This window comes from Triplophysa rosa, linkage group LG12, assembly GCF_024868665.1.
Source record: "Triplophysa rosa linkage group LG12, Trosa_1v2, whole genome shotgun sequence".
Lineage (NCBI taxonomy): Eukaryota > Metazoa > Chordata > Actinopteri > Cypriniformes > Nemacheilidae > Triplophysa > Triplophysa rosa.
In genome coordinates this window covers 13,661,510-13,688,179 of record NC_079901.1, presented here as the reverse complement: position 1 = coordinate 13,688,179, position 26,670 = coordinate 13,661,510, and the positions used below count along the sequence as shown (strand labels likewise).

At 40.0% G+C, this 26,670-nt stretch overlaps 2 protein-coding genes across 3 annotated transcripts in view; one reads left to right on the top strand and one right to left on the bottom strand.

Annotated features, from left to right (window-relative positions):
• Positions 1-22,253, top strand: part of yap1 (Yes1 associated transcriptional regulator) — a 30,289-nt gene extending 8,036 nt beyond the window's left edge. The window contains 6 exon segments of the mRNA XM_057347809.1: positions 7,063-7,181; positions 7,705-7,818; positions 15,682-15,854; positions 16,696-16,829; positions 17,795-17,907; positions 18,000-22,253. Coding sequence (XP_057203792.1) covers positions 7,063-7,181; positions 7,705-7,818; positions 15,682-15,854; positions 16,696-16,829; positions 17,795-17,907; positions 18,000-18,238 — 892 coding nt within the window. The 3' untranslated portion in view covers positions 18,239-22,253.
• A 277-nt stretch (positions 22,254-22,530) lies between these two features.
• On the bottom strand, positions 22,531-26,045 carry tbcb (tubulin folding cofactor B). Of its 2 annotated transcripts, none has more exons than XM_057347812.1 (7): positions 25,864-26,045; positions 25,534-25,705; positions 24,976-25,119; positions 24,712-24,808; positions 24,223-24,414; positions 23,824-23,896; positions 22,531-23,737 (listed from the first exon to the last, which is right to left on the bottom strand). In XM_057347812.1, the coding sequence occupies exons 2-7, from the start codon at positions 25,651-25,653 to the stop codon at positions 23,623-23,625; spliced, it is 741 nt and encodes a 246-aa protein (XP_057203795.1). In that variant the 5' UTR covers positions 25,654-25,705; positions 25,864-26,045; the 3' UTR covers positions 22,531-23,622. The 2 variants fall into 2 exon arrangements, with proteins under 2 accessions (XP_057203795.1, XP_057203793.1); XM_057347810.1 differs by having other exon boundaries at positions 25,889-26,045.
• Between the last annotated feature and the right edge of the window lie 625 nt (positions 26,046-26,670).

Here is a 26,670-nt window from a genome sequence, read left to right as displayed (position 1 = left end):
AACAGACTCATCGGGAGGGCCGGTTTGAATCACGCTGTATTAAATTGCACCCTCGTGTGTGTGAGTATGGAGCAAGTGTGTTGTGTACTGCTTTTGGTCGTTTCTTTGATGGCTAACGGTTAGGCCATCTGGGTCAGGCTTCTCTTCCCAGCTCCGTTTGTAGCACATTTGTGCAGAGGGAGTGAAAGTTTGCTGTTGTAAATGTGATCAGCATCACGGGGACAGGTTGGTTGTTCTCCCCACCATACCTGACCACAATCTTGCTTCGGTTTAATGTATGATCAAGGGCTTTTCATGGGGCCTATCTACTATTTTTATTTTAAAAGAATAGTTTGCCGCCTACTCTATAGACTTTTTTCCTTTTTCTAGAATATATCAGAATCTTTGGATTGTTTTTTTCAAAGAGCTATTGAACGGCCACAGAAGACTTTTATGATACTTTTTTATACTTTTATGTTGCTTGTGTATTATCTATAAAGTTTTGAAGCTTCTGTTCACGTCTATTGAAATTTGATGGAAAGCAGCACAGTGTTCTCAAATTTTCCTTTTAGCCTTTTTTCAAACTATTTGCGATATTTTTAGAGACAGTTTTATTAGAAAATTGCGTCATTTGTTAGATAACAGTCACTCCATTTTGTAATGTTTAGTTTCCCAGGTCGGGGTGGATTCATTTCCCAGCTCATCTTGTGTGAAGCATTCACTCCGAGCAAAATGTGTGTTTGTCAAGCTTTGGCTTTATTGACCACACACAAACAAGCCCCTTTCCTGTTGAGGTGTCATCTGTGTGTGTACATATAGAAGGCCGAGTTAGCCAGACCAGTGTTTACTCAGTCCTGATGTAACACCTTTGCCCCAGACATCAATGCTTCTACTGTCAGTGAGGAACAAACTGCTTCAGGAAGAACCCCTGCCTATGTATTCAGACCCAGGACTCTCTCAAAATTCTGTTTAGATTTCCCAAACAACTCAGCATGTGTGTCGCTTTCAGTTTTAGCTTTTCATTAGGTTCGTATCTTCTGGTTTGTAGTGAAAGTCAAATTTCTTGTCGCTGGAAACTGCGAAAGGCAAGATTTTGAGGTGAAGCAACTATTTTGGCAATTCAGAAATATGAGGTGAACTTTCCTTAAATAAGCTTTACCAAAGTTTCCTCTAGTATTTTTCTCTCTCTTTCATTTTCTGACCGACTGTGTTAACTCACCGCTTTGTCCACTGGCCCCTGTGATATGAGCTCTCCTTCAAAGAGGAACTTAAATCCGGCCAGAGGTCATCAGGTCGCTCAATAATCTCTCCTGATGATGTCCTGCTGACGGAAGCTCAGTCACTCATCCACCCGTCATGATACACGCCCGCTCGCTCGCCCGTGATGGAGAAATGGAGAGCCGACTGGGGTCCTGACTAACAGCATTCAGCCTTTCATAATGGTCACTTGTCTGTGGCTTCATTACAGGCTAATATACAAAGTCTTTGTGAGGATTTGTGTGTTTGTGTGTGTGTGCATTTTTTTTACATTTTAAAAGGTTTTTAGTCAAATTTTGAGTAAATATTGGAACACGCATACTGATACTGAAAACGTATAGCCTGAATGCACTCAAATGCGTACATTTAAAACAAGCATTCATTTGTTTACATCTCATTTGCTGTTGTTACTTAATATCATGTATATATTGGGCACCTGCTCCGCCTGCTATTTTCCGTGTTAAATGCAACTAAAGCTGTCGTTGTATGAGGACAGATCATTCCCTATGCCCATATTCCCGTAATTTAGGGTCAAATATTTGTTGTTTCTTCGGCAGAAGTGGAAAACACACATTGCTAACTCAAGTCGAGTGGAACTGTGAGAAGCATTCAACGCTGCACCTCCAGCTCTGTTATAAATAACTGCAGCACAATAAACGGAGGCCTGATAATTGGGCCATCAATCATGTCGAGCGCTTGGGTGGGTCTAGGGCCAGTGCCATGAGCTCGCTAACCTCCCCTCGCCACCGACCACCTCCTCCTCCAGCGCTCTCTGATTTCATGAGCGGTGATAACAGCTGGAGAGGAAATCAGGAAGTTAAGTTCTATAGAGGACTGTCTCACTTAGTGTCTCTCTCCGACACGGAGGGTTTGCTATGTGGTCATGGCTCAATGTGATTTGAGTGCCAGAATCCCCACCTCCGCTCTCACTGCCTGTCCATTGGCCATAACCCCAAAGTTCGGCTGTTAGGCCTGTAGACCTTTGCTTTGTCTACATTTGTCAGTCAACCAGTTTCTTTTTTCTTTCTGTAGTCCGGGATGGAGGGTTGTATTTGTCGGGCTGATGATGTTTAAAACTCTGAAGGGTGTTTGTGGGGGTCCTATGAGCGGAACTCTATCCTGTCTTTGCTTTTGTCTCCATCTCTGGCCCCTTAATCTTCAATAATGCCTCTCAGCTGGTGGTCACCAATGATCTGTAATGGCCCCTGAGCTGTAGACGTGACAGCGATGGTTTTCCTTGTGGGATATTGTTGCTGTAGGTTTGTTGGTGTAAATGTGCAGTCACCCTCATTGAAATCCACTGATGAGCGATTACCGGTTGATGAAATTGGTTAGTCATTAAACAGCTGTGTTATTGCTGTTAGCTACGTAAGGTTAAATATGACACAATTTGTCGCAACATATTGTGTAAAATATAAAATAAGTGTCCAATTTTATATAGGCTACACATGGATTTGTTTACTTGGCTGGTTTTTGGTCATCCTCCCGTTTTCCCGGTACTTTCCCACTGAGTAAAGGGAAGCTAGTGTGCCTCATTTTTGAAGTGTGTTTGTGTATGAAAAGTGCTGAAGGAACATTTCATGAGTAGACACTCAAAAGTGAGGCAATGCTTGGGCTCGGGCCCAAACTAGGTTGTGAGTTGGTGACCACAAAAACACATGTTCCAAAACTTAGTTTGTTGCTGCCTACTGCCTATATGGGTAATTCCAGGGGTATGGATGTGACATTTTCGATCTGAACTTAAAATATTAATGCTCAGAGAATGTATTTATTACCAATCTATTGAATCATCTGTTTATATTTAGCTAAACCCCTGTGTATCAGTGTATGGCTGAGTTTTCAAAAAGAGATAAATTGATGCGTTATGGATGTGACAAAAATGGACGCACTTTTTTGAGAGACAACATACTTTGTAGGATTTCTGTGAATTAAAATGTACAAACCAGAAGCAATAATGGGATATATAAAGGGAATAAAGGGCTGGCTCTTCATAGAACATAAAATAGTTACTATATTTTTATGTGTCTGTTTATCATGAATATGGACTGTTATGGATTTGACAATTCACCAAAAAAAGCTTATTAAAGGTTATTTAAACCACTGACATCTGTCCTATCAGTTTGTTTTCATCCTAAATTTGACATTTGTATGAATCTGCCCAGATGGCTGATGAAAGTGACAGTTCCAAGTTTTATTTGGAAGGCGGGACTTCCTTTACCCGAGCCGTCCCATTGGGTGTTCCAATTCCTCCTATTAATTTTAAAACAAGCACCTACATCTCCAGCAGGACACTCGGGGCTAATAAAGCCCACCTGTGTGAATGCGCCAGCTTCTGCCCTCACTGAAACCCAAGAGGAGATCTTCATTCTCTACATCCTGTGCTCCAATTAAAATTAACTCACAGTGCCTGCCTCTCTCTCTCTCTCTCTACACCCCCCATCTCCCTGTCATAGTTTCCAGCAGCATAGGAAGGGGGAGGACCGGGGTGATCTAAAGTGTAACAGGACCACAGCGAAACCACTCAGCCAATAGAGTTCAGAGGAATTGCTTCCGCGCTCGTTTTTTCCCCTTATTCTTTTCCTCCGCGGCCTTTCTTTTTTTGTTTGGTGGTCATTTGGCCCTCCCCCGTGACCCTCCTGAAGAGGCCCCTGTTCCTCGTCTGCTGCGACCCGGGCTGTTTTCCTGGAGTGAGTGTGTGTGTGGGTTGGGGGTAGGGTGGCTTACTGGTAGGTGGGTGGGAGAGGGGGCAGTTTTTTTGGCTGCTCCTTTGATCAGTAAAGCATAAACAAGAGGGAGCTTAGAGAGAGGGGGTGGTGAAGTGCTGAGTCAGTCTCGCTCTCTCACTCTTTGTTTTTCTTACTCCCTCCCTCTCTCATAAGGCAGTGATGGCGGAATAGTGACTAATTGGTGGAGAGAAAGTGACGACAAGAAAAAACATAGAGCTGTGTTTATGATAGGAAGGGGGTCACGTGAGTTTATTATTGTAGTAGTGTTTGCAAAAGGTTGATTCTGTATTTTGTCCTCTTGTCTAAAAATTATTATCAGTTCACGATTATGGTTCGGTAAGTGCAGGTTGGTCATTGACCACAATGATGCCGTTATTTTACAAATAAATCAATTAATGATGACAAATGAAGTTAATATAGTGAGCCGCCAAGCAGACGAAAATACATTGGTCGACTTATCATTAGTCAAGACACTCAAAAAAGTTCAACACATGCAAATCTCATACGTTTTCGGCGACAAAACCCCTTTTAAATGGGCAAAGACAGCAGAGCGGGGTAAAAAGAAACGGGTGAATAGCATTTAGGGTTTTGGGTCGTAGCTCGGTCTGAGTCTTTGTCCAGCAGGTGAAAGCTTTGTAAAACTGGCGCCAGATTGTTAAAGAGGCTGACACTTCAGTGTGTTGAAACAGGCAGAGAGAGAAAGAAACCTCCTGGGAGGAGACCCACTACTGACCCTGCCTGAATGTACAGGCCCTCGCCTGACAGACAGAGAGAGAGAGAGCGAGAGAGAGGCCTTTTCCTGTGTTAGCTCTTCATCTTAATCGAGCAACAAGCCCTGACAAAGCCGTCATTAGAAATGCCTCCACACCGCTGTCAAAAAGACATGAGAGTGGCGTTCATTTGAGTACGAAGCATTTCATAACAGTCTGTTTTGTCCTGATGTTAGACGGGATGTCTTGTGTTCTTAGGATGTTTTGTGTTCTTTAGGACGTTTTGTGTTTTAGGTTTTACTTGCAGCAATATGTTGATTTAAAAACTTAAGCACCTAATCCAAACTGGTTCTGTCTTGCCCTGATTCAAGTTAGATTGCAGACCTAACAAAATGTGCCTCTTTGTGCTGCCCACCCTATCCCAAACTCTGCTCGTAAATTGCGTGCTTGTGCCTTCAGGACGCTGGAACCATTTCCTCAGAAGATCTGTTTAAATGAGAAGAAAAAGAGATAGCAACTTGGAGTGTTTAGGAAGTGGGGAGGAGTTGCCAGGTTTGAAGGCGTGAGATTAGATAGTGCAAGAATGTGCCTTAATACAGAACTGTCAAGAAACGTATGAGAATTTTTGCAGTTGAATATCGCTGCTGTCCTTCTGAAACCTCATATCTCCATGTTTTGTGATTTTTATTTTTTGCCATAAATCATGTTTGTCACTGGCTTTTGCAAATATCTAACCAATAAAAAGTATGAAAAGGTGATTGTCAACTTTGACACCACAGTATGCAATCGTTTAAAAAGTACACCGTTTTTTCTATTTCCTGAAAAACTGTGCATTTGGACATACAAGGTTTCAGAAGGACAGCGACGATATTTACAATTTAAAGGAAGGTTTCACTCACAAACCAAAGTTCTTTCATTTGCCCGCCCTTATGTTGTGTTGAATCTGTATGACTTATTTTCTTCAGAGAAACACCAGCAAGTTTACTTGAATGTCTCTGATCTCATCCCTACAGAGAAAGTGGATAGAGACCGGGAGCTGTCAACCTAAGAAAAATGCTCCACATGACACAATATTTCAAATGTAATATTTTAATGAATATTTTAAAATGTTTATATTATTAATTGTACTAGCTTTGTGTGAGGAACAGGCTGGAAATTAATCAAATGTAATTCAATAAAATGCTATAAATAACTCATTATAAATAACTGCTATAAATAAATAACTTTTTTGTGATCCAAGTTTGGAACTACATGAAAGAAGTATTACCTTTTTTAATATTTTTCTTTATTATTTAGTATTTTCTTTTAACAGCTCTAATGCGAATGTGTCTCTTTCTGTTTGTTGGGATTACATCCTCACTAGGGCCTCAGTTCTCTGGCAGTATTTATCCCTGCTCCACATGTGATAGACTGCTTAACCTTTAAGTGGCAAACTGCAGTGAAAGAGAAAAAAACAACACAGCGTCAAACGGCACCGCTCACCCTACCACCCCGCTGTCTGTTTAGATTCAGAATAAACAAAGGGTGTTAGTCTGGCTTCAGTCTCTCTCTTTGGTCTTGTTTATTCGTTATCCGTGTGATTCATCACCGACCTTACACAGTAATTGTTGACTTCATGTGCAAATGATACATATTCGGTCCAGAGCTTACAGGCAAATCGCGTGTAAACTAGGTCAAAGTTCATTTAGTGACCTACAGTTAGACACACTCCCTGCAGTGGCTCCTTTACAGTAATACATCAGCAGATCTTGGTAAGAGTATAAAGTTTACAAAATGGAGACTATTTTTAATAAGCAGGGCAGAATAAATGAAGTGGAGTGCCATTGGTAACAGGACAGGCCATCATTTACACATAGTTTGCAGAAGGCTTTGGAGATGTTTGGTACCTGCTCGCAGATAAAAGGATTGAAATGGTGACCAGGTTCTGATGTTTACAATAATCTTGTAAAGTTTCATTTGCTGGGGGAGTATTTCACCCGAACACTGTTTAAATCAAATAAACCAATGTGGGATGTTTAATGGTGTTTTATATTAAGTACGTTCGCTGATGTTTTTCTGGCGTAGATCTTTGCTTTACTTGGACATAAATAGTGTGTGAAAAGCTAGAGAGCAGACAGAACTGAATTAAATACACAAACATGCCTATGGTACAGAAATACTGTCTAGGTAGGCAGTAGAGATAACAAATAAACATTGGTTCGCATGTCAGTTGGAGCTCAAACTAATGAAAACATAATATTACTTTCATGAAATTTTTGGTACAGCCAACAAAGGCTAAATTCAAAACTACCATTGTTAATTTAAAAAGAAAATAGTCAGTGTGTCCAAACTTTTCACCAAGAATGAACTTTATATGCCATGCTTACATGTGCCTTTCTATCTCCTCATAGCCACAACGACCAGACAACCACCTGGCAGGACCCTCGCAAGGCCCTCCTTCAGATGAACCAGGCCGCCCCGGCCAGCCCAGTGCCTGTTCAGCAACAGAACATCATGAACCCTGCCTCAGGTCAGCAGCGATCCCAGACACTCGTTACGTATTAGAAACCACACTCGCAGTCGCAGCATTCTCATGGTAATTCCACGGGTGTAGCGGTCTCTGTTTACATCCCACCCAACTCCACCTCTGTCCCAGCAAACGCAGAAACCTTATCAGACGTATGAAGCAGACAAATGCAAATGAATGCATATGAATGACAGTTGGTTAGGTTAGAAGCGTCTTGTTGGTCGGTCTCATGGAGTCACAATAGAGACCTGGGTGTCCAGACCTGGGTTTAGCCTTTGGGCGGTTTGAGAGGAACCAAACAAAACCAGTCCTGTTCAAGATTTTAAGGTGTTCCCTATGTAATTCTATTGTCATGCTTTAGACAACAAACACAAATTTTCATTCCACAGTATTTCGCAAAGTTTCTGTGGTGAAAATGTTCAGATTCTGTACGTAAAATTAATTGGTTCTGTTCAAAAGTAAAGAAATCCATGTGTTTAAATTCAGTCAAAACTGGAAGTCACTTTGCTGGACTGTTCTCTCTCAGGTCCTCTTCCTGATGGCTGGGAACAAGCTATTACCTCAGAAGGAGAGATCTACTACATCAATCACAAAAACAAAACCACCTCTTGGCTGGACCCACGACTTGACCCACGTTTTGGTGAGCTCTAAATTCTTAAAGACGAAAGCAAATGAGAAAAGCTCAGCATTTTTAATACTACTTTATAAAACAGATTCCAACTATACATTTTGATTGGATGAGCCATGTTCACAGCCATTATCACAATAGAGTACCTCAGAGATGACATATTTTTGTAGGCCAACTCGGAAGTTAGCGGCGCTACACTTTATTAAAAACGTGTTCCCTGGTAAGTAATAACTCCGTGAATGAATCCCCAACAATGTTTTTACAGACTTGTGCCGTGTTGTATTATTTGTGAAATTTACTGTATATGTGTGATGACTTGTTAGCCACCACCGTTTTAAAGATGCAATAAAGGTTCAAAAAAATCACAAGCGGGTTAGAACTGGTGTGTTTTATGTCAATGATTAAAACGTGAAAATATTTGGAGGTTTTGTGGTGATTTACCAAAAACTCATTCGAGAAACCCGTAGACTTTGGGGCGATGGAACCGGAAGTGCTAAAATGCTAACTCGCTTCCGGGGTTTGCTTGCAAAAATACGTCATCTCTGAGGTACTCTGTACAGATGTAAAGAAGTGTCTATGTTACTTGGCAACTGTAAACAACCTAAATTAAGGTTTGTTAACTGTTTCTTAGGGTTTGTTTGGTTTCTTAGGGAAAATTTGTTTTAGATTTAGATTAATCATTTTCTGCTTTGTGTGTTTAAGAACAACCCTTACCATGATCTTACGTGGTAAAATCACTGTAAATCCGTGTCAGGCTTATTGGTTTAATGTCAGTTACAACACGTGACCCTGTTTGTGAAATCCAGACGAAAGTCTCAATCAAATTATGGGATTAGGAACATCAAAGTAGTCAAATAGACAAAAATGTGCAATGTGTATTTATTGCTGTACATGATAGATTATATAATTATATATGTTTTCGGTATACACTACTCAAATTTTGGTAACACTTTACAATAAGGTTGTATATGTTAACATTAGTAAATGCTTTAGCTAACATAAACTAACAATGAGCAATACTTCTACAGCATTTATTAATCTTTGTGTTAATTTAAGCATTTACTAATACGATATAATATAATACTATATAAATATTACTAATTATATAATGACTAATTTTTTTAATCTAAAGTTGTAACTGTTAACATCAGTTAATGCACCATGAATAACAAAGATTAATAATTGCTGAAAAACGGTATTGCTTATTCATATTAGTTCATATTAGTTAATGCATTTACAAATGTTACCCAAATTGTTATTGATATAACTGAAATGAATGATTTTGACTAATGAAATTATTATTATTTTGCACAGAAAATACCAGAATTTGGCCTCCTAAACATTGATTTGAGTCTTTGACTAATAAGCCTATAATAAAGATATTAGGGTTATATTTTTATACAGACGGTTCTTTGCGTAATATGTAGAATGTATTTGTATAAAAACCAGTAAATCACAAAAAAGCTGGGTTTTCACAGGCAGGGTGACATACAGTATGTAGATAGCTACTGTCTGATAGCGTGTGTATGAAAGTGAGTGCGCGTGTGTTTGTGGCACACTATTCCCGCTTCCTGTGACTCATTCTTGAGGTTAGCCAAAACTGCTCCATACTCAGGACTTTGCTATGTGATTGTTTTTACTCACTCGAACACACACACACACACATTCACAAACTAGCACAAACCGAATCTGATTACGCTGCCCCCGCACCCCCTTTCGGATATGAACTCATAATCCATAAGCACAGGCAATGAACTGCACCTGACTTGTGAAAGAGTCACGTTGATCTAATAACCTTTAGTGCCGTCAAACGGTCTGCAGAAAGGTTGTCGGATTGGGACGTTCATCCACTTCTACCCCTCTTTAATCCAGGTTCACAAAAGAGTTGAAGGCTTCTGCTCATGTCACTTTGAGTTACTCGTGCTCGAGGTGCTTTCCCTTCTTCTCAAACGGTGTTCCTTTGGGAGCCTCTATCTGTTTCCTACATGTATCAACAAGTACATTTGTGCTGGCTGTCTGAATCCTCAGAGATGATGTTATGAGATAGTAAGTAAACGTACAGAAAACACAGTAGTGGTTGTGGAGTAAGTAGTAAACAGTCTGAAAGACCAACGCAGGCGAGAGAGAGAAAGAGAGCGAGAGCAGGGATGGGGGGGGGGTCGGCTCTGGTGGGTGAAGCTCTTTGAAGATTTATAAGTCTTCAGCGGACAAGCTTGGTGGGCCCCTGAATTACAGACGTAATGTGAGGGGGAGAGCAGTGAGAGAGAGACGTGGTTAACTCGTTCTTTGCCGCAAGTTCTGAATGTATGGGCGTTCCCATGCGGTTTTACTGTACGCAACTGCTTGTGTCTGCATTTTTTTACGGCCACTGTTGTTTTTATCCATCTCCTCTCATCTGCATCTGCAAACTGCAGACTTTTGGAAAAAGCTTGCTGCTGTGACAGGAAAGTTAGTTTGTTAACTTGCTGACTTCAATAGAAAGTTATTGTTGTATTCAAAACTATTGCCATTTGTTAATCGAACTGTTTCAAGCACATACCGCATCAATAACCTGACATTCGTTGTAAAGCTCTATCCAGTCTAGGTCTCCACTCATTGACAATGGCGACAGCGGCGTAATTTGAGGAGGGCTAGAATAGGACTGTACTCCTTTAACAGAGAACTAAAGTCTGGCCATTCTCTGTAAACCCCCCTTTCCCACCCCGCGTGAGGCCCAGCGCAGGCAGAACTGTTCTCAGCTGCACATCTAGACAGACTTGAGTCGGTGCCAGGCCTCTCGATGCTGCAGCTCTGCTCCTAATCTGTTCCAGACCTTTTCGGTCAAAGAGACCCAATGTTAGAGACAGAGAGAGAGAGAGAGAGGAAGGGGGCAGGCAGAGGCAGGGCGAGAGAGGGGGAAGGGACGAGGAAAAAATAAAGGGAGGAATAGAAGAAAGGGATGAAAGCCCACAGGATAAACTTGCGCCTTCCTCTTAACATGTGGAGGGTTTGGTAAGAAGTGAACACGCAACGGTGAGCAATTTCCAGAGAAGTCTGGTCAGAGACGCCAACCCTCGCACTTCATCAGGCCCTGCAGACACACAAGCAATCACTCAAGTTCTTTAGAGAAAAAAGGAAATTTTACTTGCACTTATTTTTCTGTGAACTGTCTCTTTAACTTGGAAGCCTCGGTGGTGGGCCAAGTGGAACTTTTGGTTATCGGTCATGTGCTGCAGCCCGTTTTATCCGCTTGGATTGTCAAAGCACTTAAGTGCAGGAGTTGGCACCTTGTTGGCAAGCGCAGAGTGATGTCACACTCTTGTGAAGCACTCGTCTTTTCCAAAGCTTTGAGCTAACCCTGACTCACACACTCTTGTGCATAAACACTCTATAGCTGCCTTATTGGGAAATGAGAAAACAAATATGACACCAGTGTTTCATTTTGAGAGTTGACTTTTGCATTTGTTAACTTGTTATGCTACAAATGAATTATGCTTAAATAGGTTGAATTCTCAGTTTTCTGATGAAAAGAGTGACGCTAACGCATGCAAAACTAGCCATCATAATGCTAGAATGTGGTGGGCTTTGTCAGGCTGATGCTATGTGGTTGCTAGGGCATTTCTTGATGGTTGCTAGAAAGTTCCAGGTGGTTGCTAGGTGATTGCTTACTTGAGCAGAAGAGCCCCCCCAGAAGTCTTTATGATGTTCTTCTTCGTATATGTACCTCACGTCCCTCCTTCAATGTGTGCCTATGATATTTTTTCACCCTTTTTTAAATATGCAGTCTGTAATTTTTGCCTCTGTGTCTCCATCTTTGTTTATAGTATGAAAGTAGAGGTTACTGTGCAGACTTATCTTTATGTGGGTTGAAATCAAATAGAGGGTATGCATTGACGTCACTTTCCCACGTGAACACGCCGGGACACGCTCCCTTGAGTGGTAAAACTAAGGCAAAATGGCTGCATTCAATAGGAGGAACAAAAACCGGGACTAAAACACGCAATTATTTGCTGAAACTACAAGCAGCTGGACTCGACGGTGATCCTTACGACTACCTTATGAATTACAAAGGAATCAGGTGTTCTTAGACACTCAAATGTTGCGCGGAATTGCGTTTCCTGCTATTGTAACCATTCATTTTTCCCAGTGCTTTACCACTCAAGCAGGCGCGTTCCGGCATGTTCACGTGGGAAAGTGACGACACGTGCATACCCTCTATAGTGGCAAACTGAACTACTTCTTCTGCAGCGTATATTTGGAGTTTCTGTGAGAGAGCGCCCTCTGGCGTTCAGATGCAGCAGCATTTAACCGTACATAAATGACAAACTGCTCAAAAAACTGCTGACAATTTACCTTGCAGCCCTAATAGACGCTGATATTTTATGTACTTGTTTAAAAACGGAATTTTGTTTCTTTTCAACTAAAAAGTTATAGACTGTAGCTTTAACATATTTTGAGAAGTTAAACAGCACACCTATTCCTAACAAGCTATTTTAAAACTCTTAGTATGAGCAATAATAATCGTCACGAAACAGAAGTTGCAATAGTGTTTCCTCCCTACTTGTGAAGTATATCTGAGTGTAATGACTTTTGGATTGAGAAAAATATAGGGCAGGGCTGTATTTTAACCTTTAAGTAATTGATTGGATTGTTGGAAACCTCGCCATTGTACAGTCAGTATAGTCCCGCCCTCAGGCTGAGACATACGTCATTCGTTTTGAGAGGGATAGAAATTATTTTTATTTTGACATGAATAAAAAATGTACAAATAAATCATTTATATAAAAGTGCAATTTTCATGAAAAAACATGAATGGTTATTTTTTATTTCATAGTAACTTTAATCGTTCATGCTGCTAACAGTCATCAAAAATGAGCTAACTCTCCAATTATCTTGTTTTTTTGTAATACAGTCATGTGTTTCCACAAGTGATATGACTGCCATCTTTCTTTTAGCTGGTTTCCTAGTCAGACAGCTGAATCTCCTCACACCAGCTTCCGACAGCGCTGCTTTCTTTTGTGTGACCTGCTGAGGTTTGTGTATGATAGGATAGAGCAGCTTTTCTTTCAGACTCCGATTAACTCACCTTCCTTGTCTCCTCCGAGCTTATCTACTAGCTGGAAAATCAGCCAAGCGTGTTTCAGAGAACAAACGTGTTAAATCGTCAGCCTGCAAATATTGACAAAGTCTTCGGGTTCATGGCGCAGGGTCTTCTGAGAGCACTCCTAGAAGTTTCCCAACACACTGCAAAGACTGGTGAAGCGCTGCCGGCTGGCAGAGTTGTGAGGTGGTCTGATAAAGACTGTTATTGCTGGATGCTCATGTTCCAACGGCAGTGGGGGTAAAGACAACAGGGCAAACTACGTCAATGTGTTCTTTATCTCTTTATTTGTATTCCTCTGGCACATTTCCTTCTCCACCTGATGGTTCAAGAGAGAACACATCCATGGCATGAACCTGCAGTTCTGCAATACTTAAGATTTTTTTGTTTGTTTATGTGTTCTTTTGCTGTGGTGTGGAGTTTCCCAAGCGAGATTCTCCAACAGTCAAAAATACACTGCAAAAAATGACTTTCTTACTTAGTCTTTTTTTCTTGTTTTCCATTAAAAATGTCTACAAATTCTTGAATCAAAATGTATTTTCTTGATGAGCAAAATGACCTAAGAAAATAAGTCGTTTTTAGTAAAAAAATATGAAATTTCATTGAATTTGTGCTTAAAACAAGCAAAAAAATCTGCCAATGGGGTAAGAAAAATAATCTTGAATTAAGGTTGACCTTTTTCTCAGTCACTCAATTCAAGATTGTTTTTCTGACCCCATTGGCAGATTTTTTTGCTTGTTTTAAGCACAAATTCACTGAATTTTCATATTTTTTTGACTAAAAACAAGACTTATTTTCTTAGGTCAGTTTGCTCATCAAGAAAATGCTTCTTGATTCATATTGTAGACATTTTGTAGAAAAAAGACTTAAGGTCTTTGCACATACAGTCCGAAATTTTCGTATGCGTTTTTTCGTATTTGGCTCTCGTTTGAACGGTGTCTCTGAATTGTTAAAAAAGGCCACTCAAAATGCTTGACGGATGCGAAAAACGCAGAAAATCGAACCCGGTCCGATTTTTTTATGACGGACGAAAATATCGGAGGCAGTGTGTAAATGTGATTGACACAACGTGAGGTCGTATTCATTTTTTAACGTGCGGAAATTTCGGACGCAAATTTCGGACTCAATGGGCAATGGGCTTAAGTAAGAAAGTCATTTTTTGCAGTGTACAGACTAGTCGAGGAAATCCAGACGTGACGGTCGCTGTTAGTTTTCTGGTAGTTTTGAAGTAGAAATCATGGAGTAGGTCATGAGGGTTGAGACGCAAGACGCAACAAATCCTGCTGCTACATATCAGCCTGTATCAACCGGTCACTTCTACCCAGAGTTCAGCCATTACTTCTCTACCAGATCTGTCATTTGGCTTCAATAGACCCATATCTATGCAAGATAAGGGTCTTAAATAGAAACAAACACACACTCCCCCACTAGCACTCGTATACATTCCCACACACTCTTCCACGCCTCGGGCAGTGTGGGGGAGGGTGGTTGCGGAGAGAGAGAGGCGTGGTGAGTGTCTGATCTGATTCCCATGGTGAGAGGAGAGCAGAGACTCATTCAGGCCTGAGGTAGAGTAAACACACTGTGATTGAATGGTGATGAGGATAAGCGGGAAAGACGGGGCTCCCTCGCGCATGACAACGCGGCACCATCGCAGCTTTGTTGTCACTGGTGGCCCCAGTGCATATGTAAACAGCAGTTTTCATTGGCTCAATTACTGTAACACCCCGCCTCCAGCAGTCTCTAACATTTGTTTCTTTTATTCGAGTCTGTGGCGATACGCATGATTCCCTTCACTTGCATTCTTAAGCTCTTTTCTTTGGGTTTATCATCATGCTGCTACACCCTTACTGATGTTTAACATTTATGCATTTTGCAGACGCTTTTATTGAAACTTGAGTGGCGGTTCATTTAAATTACACATTTTTATGAGTATGTGCGTTCTGTGGGATTGAACGTGTGACGTTTGCGTTTCATAGACCTTTACTTTTGCAATTTGGATATTTAGATCTTTTATTGATCCGTTATGTGTGGTCTGTTATTAATCTGCCATTATTTTCTAAAAAATATATATGTTATATAACATTTTAATGCTCACACATTTAACAAAATGAACTTTTTCTAGAATTTTCACCACAGTTATGTGTTAGAAACTACTGTTTGTTAAACATAATGCTGGACTGTAATATTTCTACCCCCGTGAGGAACTTTTCATTCAGTTGATACTTCTAAAAGATGTTTTTAACCATCCACATACTTTTTACTTAATTTTTTTCTTAATATAGTTTTTTATCTCGAAAATCTATAGTTTTACTTTTGAATAGCTTGCATCCATAGATGGCAGGGCAGTAAAAACGTAATCTTAGATTAATCGCATCCAGATTAAATTAAGATTAAACATTTGTGTTTACATAATATACGTCCGTGTATTGTGCATAATAATTTTGTGTTTGTAAGACCATACACATACATGTATACATATTTAGGAAATATGTACATGTATTTATTTAGATTTACCAATGATTTAAATTATATGTAAATGTTTATTCATTTTTATATTTTTCTTAAACATTTTCTTAAAAATAAATGCATGCATATGTATATGTGTTTATAAATACAAAATTAATATGCAAAGTACACGGGACATATATTATGTAAACACAAACTTTTAATCTGAATGAGATCATTCACGAATAATCGTTTGACAAAAATAAATAAATAAAGCTTGATTTTAATTGGCAGACATTAGATAGCAACGAAGCACACTAACAGTGATTTCTTCTGTGTCCTAATAGCTATGAACCAGCAGCGGATTTCTCAGAGTGCTCCGGTAAAGCAAGGCTCCCAGTTGCCCACCAGCCCACAGAGCGGAGTGATGGGTGGAAATAACCAGATCAGACTGCAGCAGATCCAGATGGAGAAAGAGTGACTGAGACTCAAGCAGGAGCTCCTTCGACAGAGACCACAGGTCAGACGCACACCTGTCAGAACATTCAGTCCTCACATGCTCGACGAGCGCACCGAGTCTGAACCCAGTGTACTTAAAGCTAATGTTTGTGAGATGTATTTCTGTTTGCAGTGTACCGTTTTTAATTGTGCCAGTTGTTTTGCCAGACTTTTGATTATTGGCACAAGGTCACGTTTATTGACAGTGTCATGATGACAAGAACCGGACAGTTTTTTGGTGTTCTTTTGGGTTTAGGGAAAATCAAATCAGACGAACTTTTCTTATTGTCTTGTTATCTGTTAATCAACAGCGGCGGCTGTGTCAGTTTCAATTGGTCATAGGAAGTCCGTCATAAAAACGAAGACCTGACCCTCAGCTCTCCCATAAATGACAGGCAATAAACCCACACCTCTGCTAGATAATGTGCGAGTCTCTGCGAACCGCCCGTTTGAGCCGAGGTTGTAAAATAATCGAGGATGTTTACAGACAATATTGCACAATCCTTTGACAAATGATAACTAGATGAGTCACTCAGGACTTGTTGGATGGGCAGGGCTTTCATTTCCCTAAAGAAGGTGATACAGGAAACTTAAGTCAAACTTGTAGGTGAAGTTTCTTTCACGTAGGGTTTTGTGCACGTGTGCGTGGGTTCAGAGTCAAACCAGTATAGTTTGTTCTGTCCTTTTTCTTCAATGGAAATATGCGCTTGCTCTCATCGTCGTACTTGGAACGACTCCAAAAAAAAAGATCAATATAGTCTATGCTTTCATTGCAATCAAAACTTAAGAAAACCCATTGTGACCGCTTCATTAAACAAACCGAAATAATTTTCTCACCGTGACACTTCAAATTCTTTGTACAGGAGCTCGCGCTGAGAAACCAGCTTCCTATCAGCATGGAGCAGGATGGGGGCACCCAGAACCCCGTGTCCTCACCTGGCATGGGCCAAGACGCCCGCAACATGACCACCAACAGCTCTGACCCTTTCTTGAACAGGTAAGAGAGACATCCATACACAAACCTTTAAACACAACAAACACGATAAAAGGAGAAAAAAATTCACTTTTACTTTGCACATGGTTGTAATTACCAGTTAAAGGCCAATCCTTCTGTTGTTGTATGGTGCTCATCTGTGACCTCTGGTGGACAGATGTCTCAGTGTTGTCATCATGGTAAAGTTGCTTTTGAGAGAATTGCACCACCCAGTGTCAGTCAATGACTGTAGACGCTCTCCTCCTACATTATGAGCAGATAAGGGTTTGATGTGAATAACAAGGCAGCCCATGAGAACATGTGGTCTTAGACAAGGCTGCCTCCCTCCCGCTGTGCTTACAAAGAGCTCATTCATCCAGCAACTCTCATGTACTGAAGGCACAGTTCATTCTCTTAATTAAAAGAAACGTGCTGTATTTTCCTTCACTGTAGCATGTCCTCTGGCCTCTTTATTCCAACTCACTGTGCTCAACTGGCTGGCTGCTATTTATAGAGAGCTTTTCTCAGACCACCAGCAAAACAACACCTTTTACAGTGACTCTCAAAGGCCGTTCAAAGCAGGGCACTGCCAACAATACAAGAAAAAAAACTCACTTCAGTTTTTATGTATTATTATTACTGTTTTGCACATAGGAGAATAGTTAGGAATTCAAAATAATACAATAACATAAAATAATATTATGGATATTGTGCAGTGTCCTATGCTTATTATTCATAGAATTCAGGCATTGTGTTGATAAAAGCTTGCTGTTTCTCTTGCAAATGCATCCTTGGTTCATTTTAAACACCTCCAGAAAAGAAGCCTTTTATATCCAGATTTCTTGACTTTTTTCATAAATGATTATTAAAAATAATACAGTGTATTTCCTAAAAAGTAGCGATTTTGGAGATGCAAGATTTCTCATGGACAATGATGATATGCTGTGTCTTGGCATAATCAAAATTAATGTTGTCAATTCTCTTTGCAGCGGGACATATCACTCCAGAGATGAGAGCACAGACAGCGGCCTGAGCATGAGCAGTTACAGCGTCCCCCGCACCCCAGACGACTTCCTCAACAGTGTGGATGAGATGGAAACAGGTACAGCGCTTCACAAAATGGCACGCACACTATCATGAGACACTTGAATGTAGATGTATGAAAAACTGACCAGTCAAATCTCTCGCTCTTAGGCGATAGCCTTGGTCCTGTCTCCATGGCAACACAGCCCAGCCGTTTCCCTGACTACCTGGATGCCATCCCGGGCACAGATGTGGACCTGGGCACCCTGGAAGGCGAGAGCATGGCAGTAGAGGGTGAAGAGCTGATGCCCAGCCTCCAGGAAGCCTTGAGCTCTGACATCCTCAACGACATGGAGTCCGTGCTCGCGGCTACCAAGATTGACAAGGAAAACTTTCTGACCTGGTTATAGAGCATCTGAAGCCAGCACTACGCCGCCTTTTCCAACATGCTGAACTGCTGCCTAGTCCAATCTGTGAAGGATGTGTAGATGCCTCGAGTTGAAAAGAAAAGACATTTCACCTGGACATTTATTTTTTATTTCCTTTTCTTATCTTCCTTTCACTACCTTTGGCCGGATTTGAAAGCAGACCTTACGTCCTTTGTGCGTTTTATTTCGTGCGCCTTTTTTGTGTCTGCATCCTCAAGGCTGGGCCATGAACAGACAAGTATTCACCCAAATCCGTATCATGGCAGTGCTATACGACGACCTGTCATTGTGTGTCTGATGGAGACGAATTCGTGTCCTTTACCCTCGTGAACTCCTCGACGTGCGAACCGAGCCAACAAACCCTTAAATCGACCACCACATCCTCCTGTGACTGTAAAGTGCGTCTCACCACAACCTTGATCCCGGCTCGCACGTGCGAGTCAGAGAAACCAAAAAAACGTTCATGAGGAGGTCGTCGTTGTCGGATTTGCGGTTTAATGATTGAAAGGTTCAAATCGAAAGGTTTCAACGTGTCGCTTTGATAAAACAAATACTGCTGCTTGGCTGTGCCAGCAATATTACACTAGAAACTTGTATCTAATCAAGTGCCTTCAGTCGTGTTTCTCAGAGAAAAGATCCTGTCATTTTACATTCATTTATCATAGATCAAACACTTTGTTTTTACTTGTTTCATTAATCAAAGTATTTCTTGAAAGGTTTTATGAAAATGAAATTATGTCTGGAAGTTGGGTTTATTTTTAAGAACCCTAGTCTCTATGTGTCAGTTTTATTTAAGCCTGAATCTTTTTCTTGAGGGTAATGGCATTCGTATGTGATCAAAGAACAATTTTCTTTTTGCTTTTGTTTTAACCGACGTTAAAAGAGCTGCCTTTTAGTACAACATTTTACAGAAGACACTGAATAGATTGACTATCATTTCTGCTTCATTGTAATCACAGATGATCATTAGGTGGAAGTTTTTTTTTTAAAGCCGATATCTATTTTTAGCTTATGATTTTAGTATATGTTCTTGCGTATTGTTTTTAGTGACAATATCTCAGCAAAAAACACGGAACAAAATTAAAGGGCACTTTGATCAACTCTTAAAAACGTAGCCTTTAAACAAGCATCTCTCATATGAGATCAGTGTCAGTTGAGGTTGTTGCTGAGACAGATATGGGGCAGGATGGAAGGTTCTGATAAGTTTTAGATGGCTAGATGAGCATGTCTTGAGGGGTAGCTGTTAGCGTGAACATGATTTGGTAACTGGATGTGAATGATAGACTTCAAGGAAGCAATCAGTTATGATTTCTGCCAGGATTTTTCTCAACGAGGCTTCCAAAGACTGTTTTTAATCGATTGTATTCTCTTGAAATGAAAGGGCAATGAACGTAATTTATCATACTTTTGTGTACACATAAGGCATAAGCTAATGGGAAATGGTCTAAATGATTTTGTGAGGGTATTTCTAATGAAGCATGATTTGACAGATCCTCGTATGCTGTTATAACTAAAGACACTATGAACAGGTTACCTAGAACGGCCTTTTTGTTACATGGTTTACATTATTTCACAGTAGTCGAACACTACAGGGACTTGTCGGTTTGATGATTTGCATACAGTACAAATGAATATTTCCTCATGTTTACAAGACCTTTACACTACAATGTTAGCTCAACTGGCCCATATCCTCAATGTATTTTACATGTATTTTTTTAAAGGTGAAGATTTATGATTATGATATTCTGTGGTCTGTTGGGGTGAATACACCATCAAGGTCTATAACTCAATTGCCTCAGTATGAAAAATGTTATGGTCAAATTTTGATCAAATTTAGACATTCTAGAGAAAATAAAGGAAAAAAGACAAGCTAAAAGAAATATCTATTTTTGCAAACATAGTATTGATGGCAGACTGGTGGGAAAACGTGTCTGAGAGCAATGCAACAAAATGTTTTATGAACTGTTGGTACAGTGCTGGTATTGCACGTTAAAAGAACATTGTGTCAAATGTGTATTTCACTTAAACATGATTTTATGCTTGCTTAGTGTGAAACTGTTCAGAATATATAGTAACTGTTTACTTTTTGTGTAGTGGTAGTACTAATCACACAAGTTAATGGATTGGTATTTAGAGTTCTTTAAATGCACCCAGAATGAATTTAAATCCATTTATTATGATCTCTTTTTTTTTAATCAATGTATGTGCATGTACCTTAGAACCTTATGTTCTGTTACATTGTATCTCTTTACATATTACTTTAAATTGGCCTGGAATAAAGTATATACTTTGGTAAATACTGTCTATTAATCAGTTTATGCATTTTTAATGAAACGTACAGTACAGCCGTGGCCGAAAGTTTTGAGAATGACACAACTATTCATTTTCACAAAGTCTGCTGCCTCAGTTTTTATGATGGCGAATTGCATATACTCCAGAATGTTATGAAGAGTGATCAGATGAATTGAATTTTATTGTGAAGTCCCTCTTTGCCATGAAAATGAACTTCCATTTCAGCCCTAGCACAAAAAGCCCAGCTGACATCACTTCAGTGATTCTCTGGTTAACACAGGTGAGAGTGTTGACGGGGACAAGGCTGGAGATCACTCTGTAATGCTGATTGAATTAGAATAACAGACTGGAAGCTTTAAAAGGAGGGTGGTGCTGGAAATCATTGTTCTTCCTCTGTTAACCATGGTTACCTGCAAGGAAACGCGTGCAGTCATCATTGCGTTGCACAAAAAGGGATTCACAGGCAAGGCTATTGCTGCTAGTAAGATCCACCTACATCAACCATTTATCGGATCATCAGAAACTTCAAGGAGAGAGGTTCAATTGTTGTGAAGAAGGCTTCAGGGCGCCCAAGAAAGTCCAGCAAGCGCCAGGATCGTCTTCTACAGTTGATTCAGCTGTGAGATCGGGGCACCACCAGTGCAGAGCTTGCTCAGGAATGGCAGCAGGCAGGTGTGAGTGCATCTGCACGCACAGTGAGGCCAAGACTTTTTGAGGATGGCCAGGTGTCAAGAAGGGCTGCAAAGAAGCCACTTTTCTCTAGGAAAAACATCAAGGACAGACTGATATTCTGCAATAGGTACAGACAGGTATTGGACTGCTGAGGACTGGGGTAAAGTCATTTTCTCTGATGAACCCCCTTTCCCGATTGTTTGGGGCATCCGGAAAAATCATTGTCCGGAGAAGAAAAGGTGAGTGCTATCAGTCCTGTGTCATGCCAACAGTAAAGCATCCTGAGACCATTCATGTGTGGGGTTGCTTCTCAGCCAAGGGAGTGGGCTCACTCACAATTTTGTCTAAGAACACAGCCATGAACCAAGAATGGTACAAAAACGTCCTCAGAGTGCAACTTCTCCCAACCATCCAAGAACAGTTTGGTGATGAACAATGCCTTTTCCAGCATTATGGAGCACCTTGCCATAAGGCAAAAGTAATAACTAAGTGGCTCGGGGACTAAAACATCAACATTTTGGGTCCATGGCCAGGAAATTCCCCAGACCTTAATCCCATCGAGAACTTGTGGTCAATCCTGAAGAGTGGACAAACAAAAACCTACAAATTCTGGCAAACTCCAATCATTGATTATGCAAGAATGGGCTGCCATCAGTGAGGCTGTGGGCCAGAAGTTGATTGACAGCATGCCCGGGCGGATTGCAGAGGTCTTGAAAAAGAAGGGTCAACACAGTAAATATTGAGTCTTTGCGTAAACTTAATGTAATTGTCAATAAAAGCCTTGTAATTATACCATAGTAACATCTGACAAAAACATATAAAAATCACTGAAGCAGTAGACTGAAAATTAATATTTGTGTCATTCTCAAAACTTTTGGCCACGACTGTATATTACATAATGTATTGTATCTAGACAAATAAACAATAGGGTTTGCTTCTTCTGTGCCAACGTTTAATTGTGTCATCCGAAGAGGTCAAGCCCAACCCTGACAATGTTTCACTCCCACATTTTTACACTATCCATATTAAAAGCATGTTATGGCTTTAAATGTTCTTTAACCGGAAAAAATGTGTTAAAAGCATATTCTTAAGAGAAAATAAACATTCGTATCCAGCTGTAATGATGGGTATGGCAACAAAAGCGGACGTAATGATCAGTTTTGGTTAAGGGTATGTTTTATGCGTTTCCTTAAGAACTGCATGCCAGCCAGTTACCATGTCATGTTTTTATTCGGCACAAGCGAGACAAACTTTTTTTCATTTTGTATTTATTTTTGCAAAGCTAAACTCGAAAAACAGAACGCAATACATTTACAAAAGTCGACCATGTTTATTTTGTTTATGGGGAAAAAAAATCACAGTGACTAAAGAGCAAATAAAACTTTACCAATACACAATGGTTTGAGTGTATATGGAAATGTCAGACTAAAACACAAAAATGCCTTTAAAGGTCTGTTCGGAGTAAAGGTCTGTATTGTGACCAACCCAAAAAAAAAACACTAGGCAACTATTTTCTACCTTTCTACTGTTTGTTCCCGGTCTAGTGTCAAACATTTTGACTTTTACATTGCATTGTTTTGCAGATTTGACATGAATCTATGTTAAGTCAAGGTATGTACTGTGTGTCTTACAGTGCAATATGGACTGCATTTTTTGCTGTCAAATTAAGGCAGTTCAAGAGCTGTCCAAAGTTGGCACATTTATTTATTTGAAACCAAGATCATGAATTCTACATGCATCAAAATGCTTACGTGCCTGTGTTCACCCGCAAGGCTCATTCACACTGAAAACACAAAACTAAGAAAAACCGAGGCCACAACATTCTCCATTTACATGACTCAGTGTGCTAACTGCTAACATGTCTAACAGAATAAAGGACTGAGACCCTAAACACGGTCATAATAATGATGGATGACAATGTAATACACTGTATGTAGGAGTGTATTACATTAGCTTTAGTGTATTACAGTAGTTTTCATTAGTTCAAAGATGATGTTAACAAGATACAGTGTGTTCAGAATGTGAAGAACAGTTTGTGTTGTTGTGGTTAATTGGTTTTGTTTAAAGAAAATGTGGCTGAAATTTAACAATTTACAATCAAAATACAGCGAATGCTTCAAAGAACCCAACTGTTTTTTATCTAGCTGATATGTGTCCATTATTCTGATTAAGGTTTTCACATGTACCGTGCTAGTAACTTCCAGTCACCATACCAGCAGGTTGTTTCATATCATTGCTTGAGTTTGACTTCAGGAAATTAAAGGCATTATATATCTTTTCCAGACCAGTGTAAAATAAACTGCATTGACGATGTAAAACCTTTAACTACTGCAGCAATTTCTCACTGCATGGAGTCAAACTTCTTAAAGAACTTCTTCGATGCCTTGACTGACGGGTGAGTCTTACATCTCATCCAAACCATAGTCCTCTTCAGGGAAGTCTCCCACGGATACTGAGAGCGGCTTCACGAAGGCGCCATATTTTGGTTGACACTCAAAGTATTGTTTGCCATTCACACTAAATCAAGACAAACAGTTGTATATGAAGCATTAGTTAGATCCTGGTCCTATGCATAAGCAAAAATAACTTGTTCTTGCACTTACCTTCCATCATTCTTCCCAAGTGGCTCATCATATTTCACACCTACCCAACAGCCTGGCTTGAAATCTGTTGTACCTGTAAACAATGCAATAAATCAGAGCCCAAGTCACGACAGGGCAATATGGTGTATTGTTGTGCACACTACCAAAAGTGGTTTAAATTTAAAATAAATATTTCTCAATGTCACATATCATTCAGATCTGTGTGGTAAATCAGAGCAGTGGATGTGATTAAAGCGGTTACAGGCTCCAAAACGTTGGATCCATCTGGACGAAATGCCAATACGCGTTACATCCAAGCGTGTGGCCTCCGTGTGGATGGCCTCTAAATCAGGTCATGCAAACAGCAAAAAAACAAGCTTTAATCTGAGAGGTGTGGTATGAAAATGGGGGTAAGCTTACCCACATACATTACAGTGCCAATCTTGGTGGGTTGCCCGGCAATTTGAATTTTACAGCGGTTACCAACTGCAATGGCTTCAGCGGCTGCCTTCTCTTCCTCTTCTTTCTTAGCCAGAATCTCTTCTTGCATAGCCACGTTTTCCTCATTAAATCGACCCAACTTCATATTCTTCTTGAAGTTCCGCACCGAATCTGACAAGTGAAACTGGAAAGTAAGACCTTTGCTTTTCTAACATTTTGTAGTGGACAGTGACATTCCTTCTGGTAAAAGACAAAAAGACAATTTTGGGCTATTTATGCTGGATTTTGTGTGTTGACACTAACAAACAAATTATACATTATATCTTCATTCACATATTGAATAAACCGTTTTATCCATTTAAGGTCCATACTGTCATAGAGTGCGTTCTTGTATAAATGCTCACAAAAAATATATATATTTAAAGTAGCTGTTAGGTAAAAAAATCATAAACATGTTGTTGTATGTACCTGTTCTTTTTTCGTAGGCGTCATCCGAAATCTCAAATTTATCCACTTTGGATATATCTGTGAACTCCCCACTTTGTGTTCCACTGCAGTCTGTCACCTACAAATAAAACGAATACATTATCAATGCATCAAAACAGGTTTATTTTTAAATATCCATCTACATGATACATTTACATTTTGACTGAAGAATGTATTGCAATCAAAATGTTCTTATTTTGTTGCATCGTTTGCTTTGTGTGTCGAAGAGTATCATACAGAACCCACGTGTATTCTGCAGTCATCATCTACAGGATAGGAGCCAAGCAGGGCATCATTGTTCTCAAGCTTCTGTAAAAACCTGTCTGAAGTATTGAATAACTCAAGATCCATATAGGCTGCTGGGGTACCCACAATCAGCTCCAGTTTACTCTTTAAAAGAAAAATGCATTATATTTGACAAGAATCATAGATCAGAGAACCACAACTGCCAAAAAATGCAATTTTTATACTGAAATGCATCTGCATTTAGCTATATCTTAAGAAAACATGCTCAAAATCTTATCCATGCCACACAAAGGTTCACAAATGTCTCAAATATTTCTGCACTGTACGGAATGCATCTGTATACTGCATTTATTATGTATGCATGTATGTTCGCACTGAATTTGGCAACTTGGAATTTCAGAAGCAAGACATGAGTAGTATGGCAGTGTGCTTACTAATAATTTATTTACTAAATGGATTTTAAAATCAGCATACAGAAAAGTACTTGTGGCACTTATGTAAAACTTAATGGGCTGAATCACACTGGTGACACATGAAGAATGCTCTGATTTGCTGCACCTTAAACTCTGCGATCGTGATGCCTCGGTTGAATCTCCGGTTGGACTCGAATGAGCTGACGGTGCTGGTGACCCGCACGGAGACAGTCGGGTTGGTGATGACTGTGACACTCGCCTCCATCTTCCCGTTACTAAGCAAAGCGGCTGATCAAACTATGACTCTAGTCAAACCGCTGAAAATCAAATGTTGAAATTGGTGTATTTACACAACAACATGCATATGTAATATTGTCTTATCTTATTTCTAAAGACAGAAATCTAACGTTACAATTCACTAAAGGTTTAATATCTAGCTGGTTGCTAAGACTAATCAATTGTAAGATGAACTCACGTGAGAAGACTTTAACTTTATTCACCTCTTTAGTTAATTCAGTCAACTGTTTGCTCTTTCAGCTTTCGTCCGTTTAATGTGATCCGCTACTTTCAGGTTCCGCGTTCAGAATAAAAACCGAAAAGATCGGGCAAAAAGAACTTCCGTCAAAAACCACACCAGTAGATTCTGGAAGATTCTGCCCACCCATATTCACCTCTGAGCCAATAGAAATTGGCTATTGGGCGGGACCCTGAGGTCAACCAATAATAATCATCTTTTAATCTTTTTGCGGGCGGGAGAAAACTACACTGTCCAATCAGACTATTTAGTGATACGTTGATTATCCAATCATTGTTTGCGTTGTTGGAACGGGCCGCTCCCAAAACTGCTCAAGAAATACTTATGCCTGCATTTCTGAATGTGTACCGCACGATGGTGCTCGAGATTTAGAAACGCATAAATTAAACTAAATACATTATAAAACAACTCCAGCATCTCCAGCATCTGCTAAACACCACACGCAGGCTCATCTCCTTGAATATTTATATTTTTAGGTAATGTATATAAAATCTAAAAACAAATATTAGGTTGTGCTTCTCAAAGCAATCATTGAATTTATTATCTTGCAGCACATTATAAGGTTTAAAATAAAACTTTGTTAAAAAAGCTTAGAAAAACATTTCTGTTCGATCACTTAACTAAGATGATTTACCGTGTTCGAAGGCAAGTGTGCGCACGCACAAAACCCGAAGATAAAAGGGTGAGGGTAATGGACTAAACTACAGGACTTAAAGTTGCGGGATGGGGGTGGTAGGATACAGCCTG

Coding starts and splice junctions, on each gene's coding strand:
- tbcb (XM_057347812.1), bottom strand. CDS start 25,653: ATGGAGGCGAGTGTCACAGTCATCACCAACCCGACTGTCTCCGTGCGG. Junction 24,809..24,975: donor ATGATGACTGCAGAATACAC/GTGGGTTCTGTA, acceptor TTTTATTTGTAG/GTGACAGACTGCAGTGGAAC. Junction 23,897..24,222: donor TGGCACTGTAATGTATGTGG/GTAAGCTTACCC, acceptor CATTGTTTACAG/GTACAACAGATTTCAAGCCA.